General features: G+C 36.6%; 1 protein-coding gene across 3 annotated transcripts in view; it reads left to right on the top strand.

Annotated features, from left to right (window-relative positions):
* The window catches only part of UNC80 (unc-80 homolog, NALCN channel complex subunit), a 228,118-nt gene that overhangs the window by 135,842 nt on the left and 75,291 nt on the right, over nucleotides 1-16,985 (top strand). For all 3 annotated transcript variants that reach the window (XM_047871278.1, XM_047871276.1, XM_047871277.1), the window contains 6 exons: nucleotides 602-740; nucleotides 9,766-9,947; nucleotides 10,455-10,586; nucleotides 12,578-12,764; nucleotides 13,383-13,514; nucleotides 15,193-15,336. In XM_047871278.1, the coding sequence (XP_047727234.1) occupies nucleotides 602-740; nucleotides 9,766-9,947; nucleotides 10,455-10,586; nucleotides 12,578-12,764; nucleotides 13,383-13,514; nucleotides 15,193-15,336 (916 nt within the window). The remainder of the gene's footprint in view (nucleotides 1-601; nucleotides 741-9,765; nucleotides 9,948-10,454; nucleotides 10,587-12,577; nucleotides 12,765-13,382; nucleotides 13,515-15,192; nucleotides 15,337-16,985) is intronic.

The following is a 16,985-nucleotide window of genomic DNA, read 5'->3' as shown; positions in this document are numbered from 1 at the left end:
GAAAAACTTGTGTTTCTGGAAAGTATTTAAAACGGTTAAAGGCCTAGACTGTCCAGAACCTACATTTATCACCTAAAGTATCTGAAATAATGGATTCAATATGGTTTTTGTGGCCTATTCTGGGGCATTAACTACAGTACACAATGTTTTAAAGGGAAAATGTCATCCACATTTACTGGCTTAGAAAACTGACGTTCTGAATGGAACTCCTTTGTAAATTAGAGGCTGCTCACTGTCTTCAGTGGACCTCAAGTCCTAAGAGAAAGGAAAATAGGACGCTTTGAAAGCCCATCAGGACTTTTAACACAAAGATGTACTGGCTTTTCTCATAGAGCTCATCCTACAGCTTATTTCTTAGGTGGCTGCAGAATAGTTTTTGCGGTGAAAGCATTTTAAAAGTAGCGTGTCATTTTGTAATTATAATCAACTAATGAGGTATAAAGCTTATTATACACCATGCCAATAAATATGCTCCCATTTTAGGAAGCATTTTACAGTCATTTAAGGAAAGCAGAGAAGGGACGCGGCACGTAGGTTCCAAGAGGAGTGCAGCAATCAGTGTCTTCGAAGATTTTAAGACGTGACTTCCATCTCTTCCCAGGTGATGAGCCTGTCTCCTGCCCCTTTATCTCTGCTAATCAAGGCAGCACCGATTCTGACAGAGGAGATGTACGGAGACATCCAGCCAGCTGCCTGGGAGCTTCTGCTCAGCATGGATGAGCACATGGCAGGGGCGGCAGGTAAAGACAGAGCACCTGGGACCCTGCTTGCCACTCATCCTGGGTGTTTAACTGAGACGCACATCCACTCCCTTTCATTCCAAGGTCAGACCCAGAGCAATTGCTAGAACTCGAGACAGAACTGTGCATTACAGGGAGGGAAGCTGAGGTGCCACCCACCCTTTACGTTTACCCCGTAGACTGCACAAGAGCAGTGTGGCTCTCTGTGGCCTTACCAAATTACAAAGAGTGATTTTCCCCAGAACCTGCATTTCCGCCGTGCTTCACAAAAAGAGAAAATTCTTTTTGTGTGTTGTGATCTCCCAGATTTACCGTGAGCCGTCATCATTAACTTCACTAAATCGATACAAGTAATATTTTATGTCCAAATGACAATATCGAAACAGATTTGTTGAAATGTAGGTGACATAGCCAAAGACACACAGCTAGTAAAAAGGACATGCAAAATGTAGGTTTTTAATGTTTTTTCCACTTTTTGTACATACTCTTTTAGTTTTATATAGTTGTTTTAATTCCATAATGTACATGGTAAAATCTCAAATAATACATAAGTGTATGAAGCTAAAAGTATCTCTTCCTCATGACTCTCAGTCTCTTCCCCAGAAGTGACAATTTTTAAGTCTTTCAGGACTCCTGCTAGGGTACACTATATATATATATATATATATATATATATATATATATATATATATGTATGTATCTATATACCTATATAGATATATATATATACCTAAGTACCAATGTATATGTTGTGTTTTCTCTTTCACACAAATAAGACATATCATAAAGACTTTTGAACTTTCCATTTTTCTTTTATATCTAGAAGATTTTTTTTAAGAATTTATTTGAAGAAAAATCTATTCAAATCAGGCAGCATCAAACTGGGAGTGCTTTACCAACAGGAGCTCAGGGAGCTTTTTATAGAAAAAGGTGGGCCACCTGGGTGGCTCGGTCTGTTGAGCATCCAACTTCAGCTCAGGTCATGATCTCGCAGTTCATAGGTTCAAACCCCATATCGAGCTATGTGCTGACAGCTCAGAGCCTAGAGCCTGCTTCAGAATCTTTGTCTCCTAATCTGTCTGCCCCTCCCCTGCTCACACTCTGTCCTCTCTCTCTCTCTCTCAAAAATAAACATTAAAAAAATTTTTTTAAAGAAAAAGGACAGAAGCAAAGTAAGGCAATTATTGACTGGCTATAGCTAAAAGCCTAGTTGGCTTTTATGGCTTTTAGCTTTATGATTTGTAACCTTAAGGCATTTACAGGCTTAGATTCTTGTTGGCTTACATAGGTCACTGCAGGATTAATGCCACATCATTCTAATGGCCTCCTTGTTTAATGAACAAATTTCCCCTTGTGGTCATCCTCTCATATATGAGAGATCCAAAAATTTGGTACTAGTGCTACCCTCAGTCAGATCAGAGTTAAGTTGCTCTTATTTCATTGTGAAACTCATAGGTTATGATGTCAGATCCATAAAACAATCGCTTTTACTATTTCCCTCTTTGTTCATCTTCTTTCTGCTCTTCTGAGCAAGTGAGACCATGTAATATATGGTTGATGCTGTGACCGTGCATTTAAGAACACTGAGAGAACATGGCACACCGGGGAGACTATAATGATAACTATTAGGAGTATAATGCCAAGAGACTGAAGGGTGCTCCTCAGCCAGGGTCTCCATGACCCAAACTAGTTGGTATCAGTTAATGTACCTGTTTTTAGCCAAGTGGCTTATTTGCTAATTTCTTGTATTTGCTACAATGCCAGATGTTTTGAGCCAGGTGCAGCAAGGGCTATTTTATCATGGCACAGAAGTTTCTGTGTTTAGCCAATAAGTAATCTGAGCCAATTTTATTATCTGAAACCACCTTACCAGGAAAATACAGAGATTTTGTTGTACAGCTATGGCCTTAGCAGTAGATGTAGCCATAGTTGTCAGGGCTGACAAGCACTGTCTTTCCTGTTCATTAACAGAAAAAAGCAAGTAGCAAAAAGGCAAAAGGAGTAACAGTTTAATATTGGAGATGATGATCTTGATCTGCGATCTTGAGAAAGCTGTCCACAAAATGCAATCTGCATCTGAGGAGGAAGCTCCCTAGTCAATTTTAAGGTTAGATCTCCAGCTGGTATGCAGTTCCAAGAGTTTAGAGAAACTCTCTCACGAAGGATGTAGACCTACCATTCAAGTCCCTGAAGTTTGGCCGCCATCTGGGTAGTAAAGAGGAACTGGTATGGTCCCTTCCAAGGGCATTCAAGGACAGTTTTTGTTCTTAGTGATTCCAAATCAAAAAGTGGGGAACATTAGTTTGGGAGTGGTGGCCAGACATTTAAGGAAAATAGGAGATTCAAGATCTAGTTGGGTGTGCAGATAAATAACCTCAATGACAATGAACAGGACTGGAATCTGATATTCACAAGTGTTACAATTTTTTACTGCAACATAATTTTTCCTTTACAATCATGTTCATTTCTATCAAAGATAATCACTGTAAGACTAATTAATTTGTTTGCAAAATAAATCTAGTTTCATTAAACGTGACCCTTCTTATTTACCTAAGTACAGCAGGAATAGTGATTGAACATATAGGCTTATTTCAAATCTGTTTTGCTGGAACTTTTTATAAGAATCATAGATTGGATTTTAAAAAACTCTCCAGGGTGCCTGGGTGGCTCAGTAGGTTAAGTGTCCAACTTCAGCTCAGGTCATGATCTCATGGTTTGTGAGTCCGAGCCCCATGTCAGGCTCTTGCTGACAGCTCAGAGCCTGGAGCCTGCTTCAGATTCTGTGCCTGCCTCTCTCTCTTCCCCTCCCCAACTCATGCTCTGTCTCTCTCTGTCTCAAAAATTAAAAAAAAACATTAAAAAAAAAATCAGGAAAAAACAAAAATAAAAACGTCTCCAGGCTGAGACGCCAAGAGAAGAACTCAATATGAGACTTCACCTGGAATACCTATAGATTTGGCTGAATTTCAATCTTCTTGAGGTCCCCAGGATATCTTGAGTTTCCTGGGCCTTCCTGGAAATGACCTTTCTTACTCACCTGGTAAGGTTGCAGGGAATCCTGTAAGCAAGGTACCAGGCCAGTTTTTCCAATGAGCTGTTATTGGCTCCATAAAGTCAACCTTACTTCCTTAAAATTGTCTGGTCATATCTGATTTTATGAATATTCTCAAATACAATATTCCAGTCAAAGTCTCAGTGATAAAACAAATGTTTCCAGTTGTGCCCTCTTATATGAAAAACAGGTTCTTATTGAACTTATGCAAATAATTACATTGTCATGAAAGTAAGAATACTCAATGAGTTTCTGAATTCTGGAGGAATCAGGTGAGGAGAAAAGTGAATGTTTTATTTCAATATGGTTTATAAAATTACCGTTAAGTCATAGATAGCTTAAGAGAAAAGAGAAAAAAGTATCTTTAAATCTGGAAAAATAAAACATTAAGGAACCAGCAATGTTTCAAAGAAAAAGTTATTTAAAATTTTAATCATCCTCATCAGTACATTCAATCTCATATCATTAATTCTTGTTCTACTTGAATTGTTTTTCCATTAGTTCTGGAAATGCTTAACCAGTTCAGTTTTATGATCTTACCATGAATCTTTCTGAAGATGCTTTTGTCAAAGCATCAGAATAAAACAAGAACTGTCTACAAATGACAAAAAGACTTTTAGAAAGTGGCCATGATTAAAGATCTGATGGGAGTTCATTTGGTAAAGAAAATGAGTTATTTCTATGGTATGCAATAATTTAGGATAATAATTGGACCATGAGAGTATTAACAACTTCCTAGAAACTTTGAACAGTTTCTGGAATACCTGTATTGGTAACATATATCCATACATATATAACTTAAGAATGTTTATTAACACTTCTTACTTGACAATGCTTCCACATAATTTAACATGCCAAATAAACCTAATTAGTTTAACATCTCTCTTCAGAGGTGAGAGACATTCTTTGAGATTTTCTAGGGACCCTCTGGGAAAACCCAAAGTTACTTTGAAATCAAAAAGACTTCATTTAGAATTTGATTTTGGGAAGTTGCCAAAATGTCAAAAAGTTTGAACATTTGACTAAGTAGGATCTCAGATTATTATGAAATAATACTTAATTATCTATTTAAGCAACAATGGATTGTAAAGGTAAATACAGAAAGTTACATAGTTGTGAACCAAATTTAGCTCTTTTAATAATAAAAGGATTGAGTTTTTTTAAGTTATTAAAGACCTGATACAGACAACATGAAGCACAGTAAATTATTTTGGCAAGGCATAAAATCTTCATTTTCTAGGTAGATTATCCAAAAGGTAAAAAACAAACAAACAAAAAAACAAAAAAAAAAACACTTTTCACAATCTTTTATGAAAAGCTGACTAATAGTCCACGAAAAGTTTGTTTGTTTTGTTTTGTTTTGTTTTGTTTTGTTTTGTTTTGGTGAGACAAAACCAAATTCTAATTTTTTTACCAGTGTGTTTTTAATATTAAAACTCATTATTTAAGGACACCTGGGTGACTCAGTCAGTTAAGCGTCCGACTTCAACTCAGGTTATGATCTCACAGTTTGTGAGTTTGTGAGTTCGAGTTCCGCGTCTGGCTCTGTGCTGGCAGCTCAGATCCTGGAGCCTGCTTAGATTCTGTGTCTCCCTCTCTCTCTGCCCCACCCCCGCTCATACTCTGTTTCTGTCTCTCTCAAAAATAAATAAACATTTTAAAAAAATCTCATTATTTAAAAACTTAAATACGTCCATTCCAGCCACATGTAAAATTTCTTTTCAAAGATTCCTTTCTATAAACCTTCAAACAATTCTTTTCACACCATTCAGATTTTGTTCTGTTTTTTGTTTGTTTTTGACCTTGAAAAACATTTCATTTAGTTTCTATATTTCTGAGAGTATATTTGATTTATATAAGTGCTTATTTATCTTTAATCCAATAAATAGAGTTCTTTACAAATTAATTTTGGCAATATCATCTGGAGTAGGAATATATCACACATCTGCAACATACATGCATAGACATACATAAATATATAGACAGACACAGAGATCTTGTAGCATTTGCTTTAAAATTTTTGTCATGAGACAGGTGTGATAATGCAAAACTGACTAGTTTATGAAAAAAACATTTGGATCTAAAGTGTGTTTCTGGCAGATAGAATAAGTTAAGATTACTTGCTCAGATGGCTAATTCTTTTACCGATATTTGTGGAAAAGACTAAAGATTTTCATTCACCTAATTTCTCACGTCGTTTCCTTTTTTTTTTCCCCCTGATAAAAATCACCTCCCTGAAGTTTGCATTTCGACTTGGCTCTAGGTTTCTAGGGAAGACCAGATAGAACATTTACATCTCAAAGGCACACAGAAAGGATGTAAATTTCTTCAAGAAGGGCTTTTGTTCCCTAAATCCACATTTCTTATAATATCTGAAAGCCTTTTGAGATGAATAGGGGTTTAGAGATTGGTAGAGAAGATAGGCATGCTTTGTTTCTAGGGCTGCATTTCTGTTTTTGTTTGATAAGTAGAAGATAATTTATTAATTCCTCAAAGAACTATGTTGTAATTTGAACATCAAGATGCTTACCCAGCCATCCAACTACATTATCCTCAAATTGCTTCTTTATATCTGGGAAATCAACTAAGATGGAAATCAAGATTCCTATGTTCTAGATTTATGGCTGTGTTTCTTTGGAATGTTTTAGTAAATCCTTCCACAGTGGCTTCAGAATGTTTCTATCCCTCCGGGCTCTTAGTTTCATTTTGACTTAGGAGAGAAGCCCTAAAAGAAAAAGTTTCTATGGAGCTCTGAATATCAATTTCCAATTTGGCCAACTTCTGACCATAGAGCTACTTGAATGAATGAATGAATGAATGAATGAATGAATAAATCCTTTTGAATAATTTCTCAGGTTTCATCTGAGACAAATAGTAAATATTTCTGGCAGTACTGAACAACCCCATGGACGCAAGAGGGGACAAAGATGATGCAAAACATACTACCCTCCCCAAATCCAGAGCCATCCCAAATAACAATTATAGTGAGTGCCTGGCTGAGACCCTTTTTTCTTTAGGGCCTTTCATAAATGAATGAGCTTATCTGAGATGATTAAGTTATCCACAGTGGCTTCATGATTCAAGACTATCTTTGGTAAGGTTAACCTTACTTGTTCAGCCTTAAAACAAAATTTTTTTCACCTGAGGCCTCATATTAGACCAGTCCAGTTTACTTCTGACCCCAGACCCAGTCCAGTTTCTAAATCTGAATCAGTCCTTGGAACCCAGTCTGACCCAGGCTAACTCAGGCCAGTTTCCAGACCCAATACAGAAAAAGAAATGCTCAAATAAAGTCTATAAGCCCATAATGCAGAAGCTGCAGAGCTAGGATCCAGGACCAGGAAGAGACTTACCCGTAACCTCTGAAGGTAGGTAGCAAGAAAGCAGCAAGTTCAGGGGCTCCATAGGTACCTATACCTGGTTGCTCATTGCTCCTGGGGGCCATCAGGGTCCCCTTTGGTCGCCTCTTGTGACACTAGAACTGTTAAAAGATAAACTGGGGTATACTAAAAATTTGAAGAGTTTATTTGAACAAAAACCAATTCAAATTGGGCAGCACCCAATGAGAAGTTTTTAGAAGCACTCCCTAGGAAACCATTTTTAACATCTGCTTATAGATTCACTTCATTCTTTTTAATGGCTACCAAATATTTCATTGAATGCATGGGCATAATAATTTATTTAACCTGGACCTACTAATGGAAATTTAGGTTTATTCTGGATTTTTATACTACACTGCAACAAATGTCTTGTAAAATATTTTTGTTCACATTAAAGCTCAGATTTTTGCTTCTCTACCACATGTTTCTCAGGGAGAGCTGTAGGGAAGGGCACACTCCCCAGATATGAGACAGCCATGGAAACTTTCATGGAAGATATGAACAGGTAGACCGGGCTTTAATAAAAGCTAGAAGAAGATGGTGTATGCAAAGCCACATGGGCTGTGGAAATGCATGGGGCTTATTTGGAAAGCATGAAGAGGAACTGAGACTGGGGTGGCTTTTGTAGAGGAGTCCCCAGTCCATTATTAGACAAGTGAGTGGGACTCAGATTGTAACAGACCTTGAAAGACACACTTGGACGTATGGACTTTCCATTGAACTGTGGGAAACCACTCATGGGTTCTGAGCCAATGAGTAATGTCATATATAGAGGATGTGTTGTTACCAAGTCGAATGTGGCAGCAATGAGTGAAGTAGTAAGGCGACATATAGCCAGTGATGTGACATTAAAGCTAATAGGAAAAGGTCAAAGGTAGAGATAAACTGGGGGGGGGGGGGGAATCTGATCTATGTGGTCTCTGAAGCAGTAAGAGTGGATGAGATTTCCAAGGGAAGAATCTATAGAGAGGAAAGAGCAGAAGGATGAGCACTAAGCCATTGACCTTCTCTACCTTCAGAGACAGGAAGAGGAGCAGCCAGCAGAATACCCTGGAAAATGACCAGAAAAGTAGGAGAAAAACTCAACCTCAAACCATGGAAGCCAAAGAGGAGAGCTCATCAGAGAGATTTTTATGAAGGTGTTAAAAACTGAAAGGAAACAAATGCTGTAAAACAAACAAACAAACAAACAAACAAACAAAACCACTGATTAGTGATCATTACCAGAAAATTGCTTCAGGACAGAGATTGAGGTAGAGCTCCAATTGCAATAATGTAAAGAGCAACCATGGTGTTTAAAAGTTGAGACAGAGTAGAGCACACTTGGAAGAAAATGGAAGTAATGGAAGGAGACAGAGTGGAGATTTAAGGAACTAGTAGGATAAAGAAAAGTATAATCAAAAGCTAATGGTCACAGTAGCTAACATTTCTTATAGAACTAACTATAGCACACCAGTTGTCTTACTGGATTCTTGAAACCACTATTTTATAGATGAGCAAACTACAACTAAGAGGGTTCAAAGGGCTTATCCAAGTGCACACAGTTCAGAATCAGCAGGGCTGGGAAACCAAACCCAGGTTTTCTGACTGCACACACATAGATGTCCCTCCCATATGCCACATTGTCTCTAAAAAATGAAACCTGCTTTAAAAGTGTGTAGACTTCTCGTGTCACAGAGCACTTTCTCATACATTATTTTATCTTATTTTGACAACAAATTTGGAGGCAGCTATCATCATCATCATCATCATCATTGACCTTCTGACCCTAAAGAAACAGAGGCTGAGAGAAGTTGAGAGGTTCTCCTAAGGACACATAGCAGAGAGGTTTCAGACCCGGCACTCAATCCTAGCTACCCTAACACAATTGTCTGAGTATTTTTTTGTTGATCCAGGAAAAAGTACAAGAGAGATTTTTAAATTATGTTTTTATGATTGACACTGGCTCATTCATCCATGCTACAGAGTGTCTTTTTCTGCCCCATTATTCATTAACTTTGTAACTTATCAGGGCACTTGACCTTTCTCATATTTATATTTGGCTTTCCCCAAAATTAAAAACAACAATGGTATCATGATTCATGAAATCTCTTTGGGCTTCTCGATCTTTTCTATCTCTCAGAAGGGTAGATGTTTCTAATACAGTCTACAATGTGGATTTTATTTTTAATATAATGTAACTGGGACAGTTTTTAATGGACATTTTTACATACTGTCCCTGGATTACTATGAGATGACTTATCATTTTCTAAAAAGGATATTGCAGTATATAATTGCCTTTTTTTCATTTGCTTCCTCACACATTCACTTTGCACTGTGAGCCAAAGGAAGCTTTGCTTGGAATGAGGTATTCTACTGAAATACCACACTGTCACTGCCCTCACCAGATATAGGAAGATTGTGGATGGCACAAAGTATTATGTTTGGTTTCCAGCAGCTGAAATAAGATGTACTTTTGCCAATGCCGGTGGCCTGGCTGCATTAGCTCAGGAGTCATTTTCAAGACACAAGAATATCTCCCCACTTGTCCCCATCCCCAAGAACCAACCAAATTTAAAAGATGTGTAGCTGACAAATTGTTGGCCATCTCTAGCTGCCATGTTCCTGCTGTGTGCGGTGAAAGTCCCTGAGGCTGTGTCTGATATGTTGATGTCAGAGTTCCACCACCCAGAGACTGTACAGAGGCTGAATGCTGTTCTCAAGTTCCACACACTCTGGAGGTTTCGCTACCAGGTCTGGCCCCGGATGGAGGAAGGAGCACAGCAGATTTTTAAGGTGAGGGATACTTCCCCCATAGGAGTTAGATTAGCACACTAACCCAAGAATTGTTTAAATCCTTGAACCTCAAATCCATGGTGTGTGGCCCAAAAGATGCTTCTTTTTTCTCTCTGATTATGTAAGTAAACCTAACTCATATATGCATGAATTCTTGTTTTAATAACTGAAATAGAGAAGAGTGGTAAAGTAAGAAAATCAATGTTCTATAAACCTCAAGATCCCACTACCATCCCAAGAGGTAAACATAAAAATTTGGGGTATAAACTTTCAGACGCTTTGCTGTATCTATACATATAGACGGTTTTTTGGAGGATGGAGTAATTAACACAAATAAAGAACATAGAGTTAAAACCTTTCATTTTTTAATGAATAAGCTGAGACCCAGAGATGTTCATCCTGTGCTCTATAACATCATGTACTCTATAATATTATTTCATAATTATACTTCAGACCCATTCTAGCTTATTTTTCACCTGACTTCATTTTTCTGATGTCAACTAACAGATCCCACCTCCCAGTATAAACTTCACCCTGCCCTCGCCAGTGCTTGGAATGCCATCCGTCCCAATGTTTGACCCCCCATGGGTCCCTCAGTGCAGCGGGAGTGTCCAGGACCCCATTAATGAAGACCAGTCTGTGAGTAACAGGCATTTTCTCGTATCTTCAGGCTCCTTGGTGTACATGTAAGAGAGAAGGACAATGAGTATGTGAGACAGTTTGTTAATTCTTGTCATAAGAATGGAATAACAACACAGAAAATCAGCCATGAAAATCATAAAAGGTCATTGTTCTTATGAATAGAATCATAGTCTCAATAGCAGCCACCTTATACAGCTGTTAAAAACATTGGGCATTGATTTCTTGGCCAAGGGTAGCACTTTTGTCCCTAGTTATTATAACACAAACACATTCATTTAACTGGTAATTCACAAGCTACCCAAAAGTTAATGAGAGTGACCCTGGATAAGAAAAGGAACAGAATTGGCAGTTCTTTTTTCTTTGTTTGGATGTTGGTCTGTTCTTCATTTTGTTGATCATTAGTATCATCATCACAAATATCGTTCTGAGACCTCAGGTCTTATGTACTTTAATGTGACACTCTATATGTAATATAATTCATAAACAGCTAAGTTTAGAACATGGCATATTCATAGAACCAAGAATATATGCCTTTTGAAAAAAATGAGTCTTCAAAGTATGCTTTTTTCACCTGTTGAATAGCATTTTTCTAAATTACAAGAGTAATGTAGAAAATATGGAAAATAAAGCAAAAAAGGAGAAAAAGAACATATGTCTTTGCACAAATCTATGATTATTTTCTTGCACAAATTCCCATGGAATTAGGGCAATTGGTATATAAATATTAAAGATTTTAAATACACCTCACAAAATAACCCCAGGAAGATTTTATCATTTTACCCACGTAAAATAGAATAGGAAAGTGTTTTGTTTTTATTCAAATTAGCTAGTATTATTTTTTAATGCCACTTTGATTGACAAAAAACAAAGTCATTGTTTTTTTTTTGTTCACAATTCTTTAAAAAGTTTGTTGGATATATGAAGTTAGCTTGAAGGTTTTTGCACATCACATATTTTCTTGACATTGTAGTTTTCTTTGGAGAACTGTTTGAGCTCTTAACCCATCAAAATATTTTAATTCTTCTGCATATAGTACTTTTGTATCTGATGGTGTTAATGCCAAAGAGAAAGGCACACTATATACAATGAATCCAGCATCTGAACCCCTGGCATAAGGATCTTTGATTTGTCTCCTGCATAGACAACGGATTCATTTGAGCCAAACACACTCTCTATCCCAAGTTCACAATGAATTTGAAGCCAAGACCCCTGATTCGATAGAGTTCTCTTTCTCTCATTACATAATTCTTACCTTACCTTAATATAATAAATCAGTTTAACCCCTAGCTCTGCAAATAAATTGCCATGTGGCCTATCTAATGCCCTTAATTGCTATTGTGCCATTCTGCATAGGAAACCTTTAGTCTTATGTTAAGATCCTGCATTCAACCTTAGTTAACACTATCAATTCTCATTATTTCTATTCACTAACTTTGTTTCCACAAATATTGTTAAGTATTTACAGTGTCCCACTGTATTTACCTACAATAATTAAATATTTACAGTGTGGTAGTTAGTCAGGATACAAAAATAAAATAAATCATATAACCAATTGTTTTATGTAAGTGATAGCTCTCTTTCCTCCTCCTTTCCATGGTTCTTTCTCTTTTATTAACCTTTATGAAATAAATGTCCTTCATTTAAAATCATTTCAAAAAATTATGGAAAGGAATAAATATTAAACTTCTTTATTTCATTGTAATGTTTAAAGAGTGGATCATTGATATCACCCCAAATTCTAAAGGTGAAATCCCAAAACTTATAGATATTCTTGAAGAATTATTCTCATTGAATGAAAGTGAATAGCTTAGTTACATACAACCTGAAAATCTGATAGAAAAACAAATAGCCATGAAACTAGACCATGGGTGCCCTACCATTTCCTGAGAACAAAGTACCACATTTTGTAATTCTATTGAAACACTCTTTATGTCTATGACCTTGCAAAACAGTTTCTATAAGACCAACTGGTCTTCATGTCTCCACAGAAATCCTTTTCAGCCCGTGCTGTGTCCCGCTCCCATCAGAGAGCAGAACACATCTTAAAGAACTTGCAACAGGAGGAAGAGAAGAAACGTCTTGGTAGAGAAGCTAGCCTCATCACCGCCATCCCCATCACCCAGGAGGCTTGCTATGAACCCACCTGCACACCCAACTCAGAACCAGAAGAAGAAGGTGCCCTCTATACATGGGACTTCTTGGGGGGCTCAGTCTCAGGGAATGAAAAGGACTTGCTTTGAAATAAACATTTCTGTGATATAAGGTGATATGCACCCTCTTTCTCTCTTACCTCTTGACACTATCCAAAGAAAGAGGAGGGAAGTTGTTCTTTTCTTAATTGCTAGAGTTGGCTTGTTTACAGAGGAGGAAGTTAGTCACATTGAATGAACCAATATGATAATGAACCAAGAAGTGATTATGATTCAGAGAACAGCTAAATCCAGAGTGTATATTGAAGTGAATGCAATCAATCCTTCATCATTAAAAATGGGGTTAGTCCATTTTAACTATCAACCTTGACAAATGCAGCCAATTTGTTGGTTGGTATCAGAAAATAATTTATGAACTATTCTAATTAAGTGATTCTCTGCCCAGCTTTTGTAGAATCTATGGGACAAAGTTTCTGCCTTTCTTTCTAAAATATTTTTTTCCATTCATAAGTACACTCTAACTTACTTAAGCCTTATGCTCTGAGAGCAGTATACACCTGTGATGTAAGTACAGCTATAGTTGTGATGATGATGACTTTTTTGTTACAAAACCAAAGGTTACATTCCTCATTTTCTTTGCCAGTAGAAGAAGTCACCAATCTGGCATCCCGTCGACTGTCTGTGAGTCCATCCTGTACCTCCAGCACTTCCCATAGGAATTATTCCTTCCGCCGAGGGTCAGTCTGGTCTGTGCGTTCAGCTGTCAGTGCCGAAGGTGTGTCCTCTTAGAAATTTGTTATTTATTGCTTATGACTTGTGTGTGTTTTGAAACATTTTCCAGTTAACATTATTATTATACTTCACCACACTGTCTTCATTAAATAACTTGTTTTATGACTCAAAGTTCAAAAAATAAATATTAGATTAAGTGGTACTCTTTTTTTTTTTTAACCCAGCAATTTACCCTTTATAAATTGGCTCTATTTTAACTACATTATAAGTAATCATATTGCTGATGGGTTTCATCCCTGGCTACACATTACAATCAACTGATGAGCTTTAAAAAAAATACCCAGGCCACACCCAAGATCAAATCAGAATTTCTAAGAATGGGACCCACACATCAGTATTTTTAAAATCTACTCAGGTGGAGATTCCAATGAGTGGCCAAGACCCACTAGAATGCTATAGGATGCTGTTCTGGAATAATTGAAAAATCAAAGGAAGACCATAGCTCATGTTACTTCTGTAATGAAATCTGATTCCAGGGGGGAAATGTGATATCCTTCAATTCCAAGAATTTAAAAAGTATGTTTTCTCTACTCATGAATAACTGTCTGGGACTCACTGCCTCATGGTAACATAAATTTCATTACTGATTTATAAAGTTATTAGAAAGTTGTACAGAAACCAGTGGTTCTCAACCCTCAGCTGCACAACCCTCAGGAACTTCAAAAATGACCGATGTGGATTAATCACAACTTATAGGGATTGGGCCAAAGGCTCATTTATATTTTTTATCACAGATATAATTTTCTTGAGATATGATTCATGTACCAAAAATATTCACCCTTTTGAAGTATACAATGCAATGGTTTTTAGTATATTTATAGGGTGTGAATAGAATGATGATTATCACCTCTCATTTTAGAATATTATCACATTTAAAAAGAGACGCTATGCCCATTAGCAGTTATTCCTCATCCACACTTTCTCTAACCAGTGGCAATAAATAATCTATCTCCCATTTTTAAGGATTTGCTTTTCCGTACATTTCATATAAATGGAGTCATATAATATATGGCCTTTTGAGACTGGATTCTTTCACTCAGCACATTTTCAAGGTTCATCCATGTTGTCTCATGTATCAGTTCTTTGTCCCTGGACAATGTTCCATTATATAGATATACCACATTATTTATAAATTCACCAGTTAGTGGACATTTATTTCCACTTTCTGACTATTATAAATTATACTACTACGAACAGTGATGTACAAGTGTGGGGTACATTGCCAAGCTATTTTCAAGATCAGCTGTGTCATTTTACATTCCTTCCAAAAAGTATGAGGGTTCTGATTACTCCACATACTTGAATAATCAAAACCATCTTGGAAATGAAGAACAAAACTGGAAGACTCACATTTCCCAATTTCAATACTTACTGTAAAGCTGTAGTCATCAATACTGTGTGGTATTGACTAAAGATTGACAGTAAATCAATGGACTAGAATTGAATGACTAGAAGTAAACTATTACATTTATGCCGCTGTCATGTTTAAAAGGGCACCACGAAACCCCAATAAGGAAAGAAGAGTCTCTTCAACAAAGGGTGCTGAGGCACCTAGATATCTATAACCAAAAGGATGTTAAATAAGCAAGGTTTGAACTGAGAAATGTTGCACTGGGATTACAATACTGAGAAAAGCCCTCCAATGATGTCTCTCTCTTCAGATGAGGAGCACACTACTGAACACACACCAAACCACCATGTGCCTCAGCCCCCCCAAGCAGTGTTCCCAGCATGCATCTGTGCAGCCGTGCTGCCCATTGTTCATCTAATGGAGGATGGTGAGGTGCGGGAAGATGGCGTAGCAGGTATAGCTTTGACTAGTAAACCCATCAATAACTCTCACAAAACACTGAAGCTGTTATCTGATGGAGGACAGTAGGATGCTTTCGAAGACATTAACTACTGGTCACATGTTGATTTGTTTTATGTACAAACTACAATTACAGATTTGTAGTATACTATACTAACATGATCACTGTCTTCATCTCCTTGTCCCACTAACTTTATGACCAAGAAGTTGCATTTGAAATACATACTTGGGTCTAGGAGTATTATTTACGACTAGAAAACTGAATAACACTTATTTGACCCCGTGGACATCAGATGGCAATTCCGGCCACCTTGGAAATCTTAGCTATTAGCTTGACACCACTGTTGCCATCTGTCCCACTTGATTACCTTTCCAGAGGTACTAATCTAAAGATAATAATTGCAAAATGAAATGATAAACTATGGGTAAAGATGAGTAACATTTGTGACAGATAACAGGTTGATATTTCTAATGTTGTTATTAAAAAACCCATAGAACTCAATAATGATGTTTTTAAAGTCCAACAGAAAAACGGACAAAGGATATAAATACATGGCCCAATGGCCAATAACATCTGTAAGCAACATTGTTGTTTAAGACAACAATAGAAACTTTATATTTCAGCCAAAAAAATTGCAAAGCTTTTTTTTTATTTTATTATGTTTTTATTTGAGTATAGTTGACATGCGATGTTATATTACTTCCGGGTACACAACATAGTGATTCAACTTTTCTGTATGTTATGCTATGCTCAAGTACAGCTACCGTGAAAAAATTATTCTAAATGAAAATACCCATAGTTGGTAAAGATTCAGAGAAAAAAGAAACCTCACACCTTGCTGATGGGAATATAGAATTCAATACAAGCATTCTGGGAACAAAGTTTCACAATAGGTGTCCAAAACCTTAAAAGTGTGAAAACTCTTTGATACAGATTTTGACTTCTAGCAATTTCCTAGGGCAACGAGGGCTATATAAGGGTCTTCATAGGTTTCTGCTTACTGTACATTATTTAAAATAACAAATATTTGAGAAGAGTTTAAATTTCCAGCAAGCAATTAGTTAGACATGGTACCTCCATATGCACATTAGAAATAACATGCCAGTAGAATATTAACATTAAGTTTTTAATATATTGCTAAGTAAAAAACTGAGTGCCAAGGAATATTTTCTACATATTATTTAAAACTACATGTAAATAAAAATTTCACGTGTATGAGAGGACATATTGCAAAATGTTTATAAGTTGTTTCTATGATTTGTAGTCTTACTGTCAGCTGTCTTTTTCTGTATTTTTCGTGTTTTTAAGTGTTAAATTGCCCTGCTTCAGCAATTAGAATAAAGATAATATGCTAAGATAGTTTTGCAACCAGTTTTGACCTAAGAAAAATCTACACCTATTTTAATTATTTATAAAGACACACAGAAACTAAAGCTTATATTTACATATCTCTTGTTCATATTATTTATTTATATAGCCCATACTTTTAATTGGAAGGTTAGTTTCTGATGCAAAAAGATGGTATCATTTATTCAAAATATAGACCGAACGACACATTCATGCTGAATTCCATATTTATAGTTTAGAACACTAAACTAATTAACCCATTTAGACTAAAGAGCATCTAGTGCTTATCTACCACT

Source organism: Prionailurus viverrinus, chromosome C1 (genome assembly GCF_022837055.1).
Source record: "Prionailurus viverrinus isolate Anna chromosome C1, UM_Priviv_1.0, whole genome shotgun sequence".
Taxonomy (NCBI): domain Eukaryota; kingdom Metazoa; phylum Chordata; class Mammalia; order Carnivora; family Felidae; genus Prionailurus; species Prionailurus viverrinus.
The sequence above is the reverse complement of the archived record's forward strand: the minus strand, read 5'-3'. Positions and strand labels throughout refer to the sequence as shown.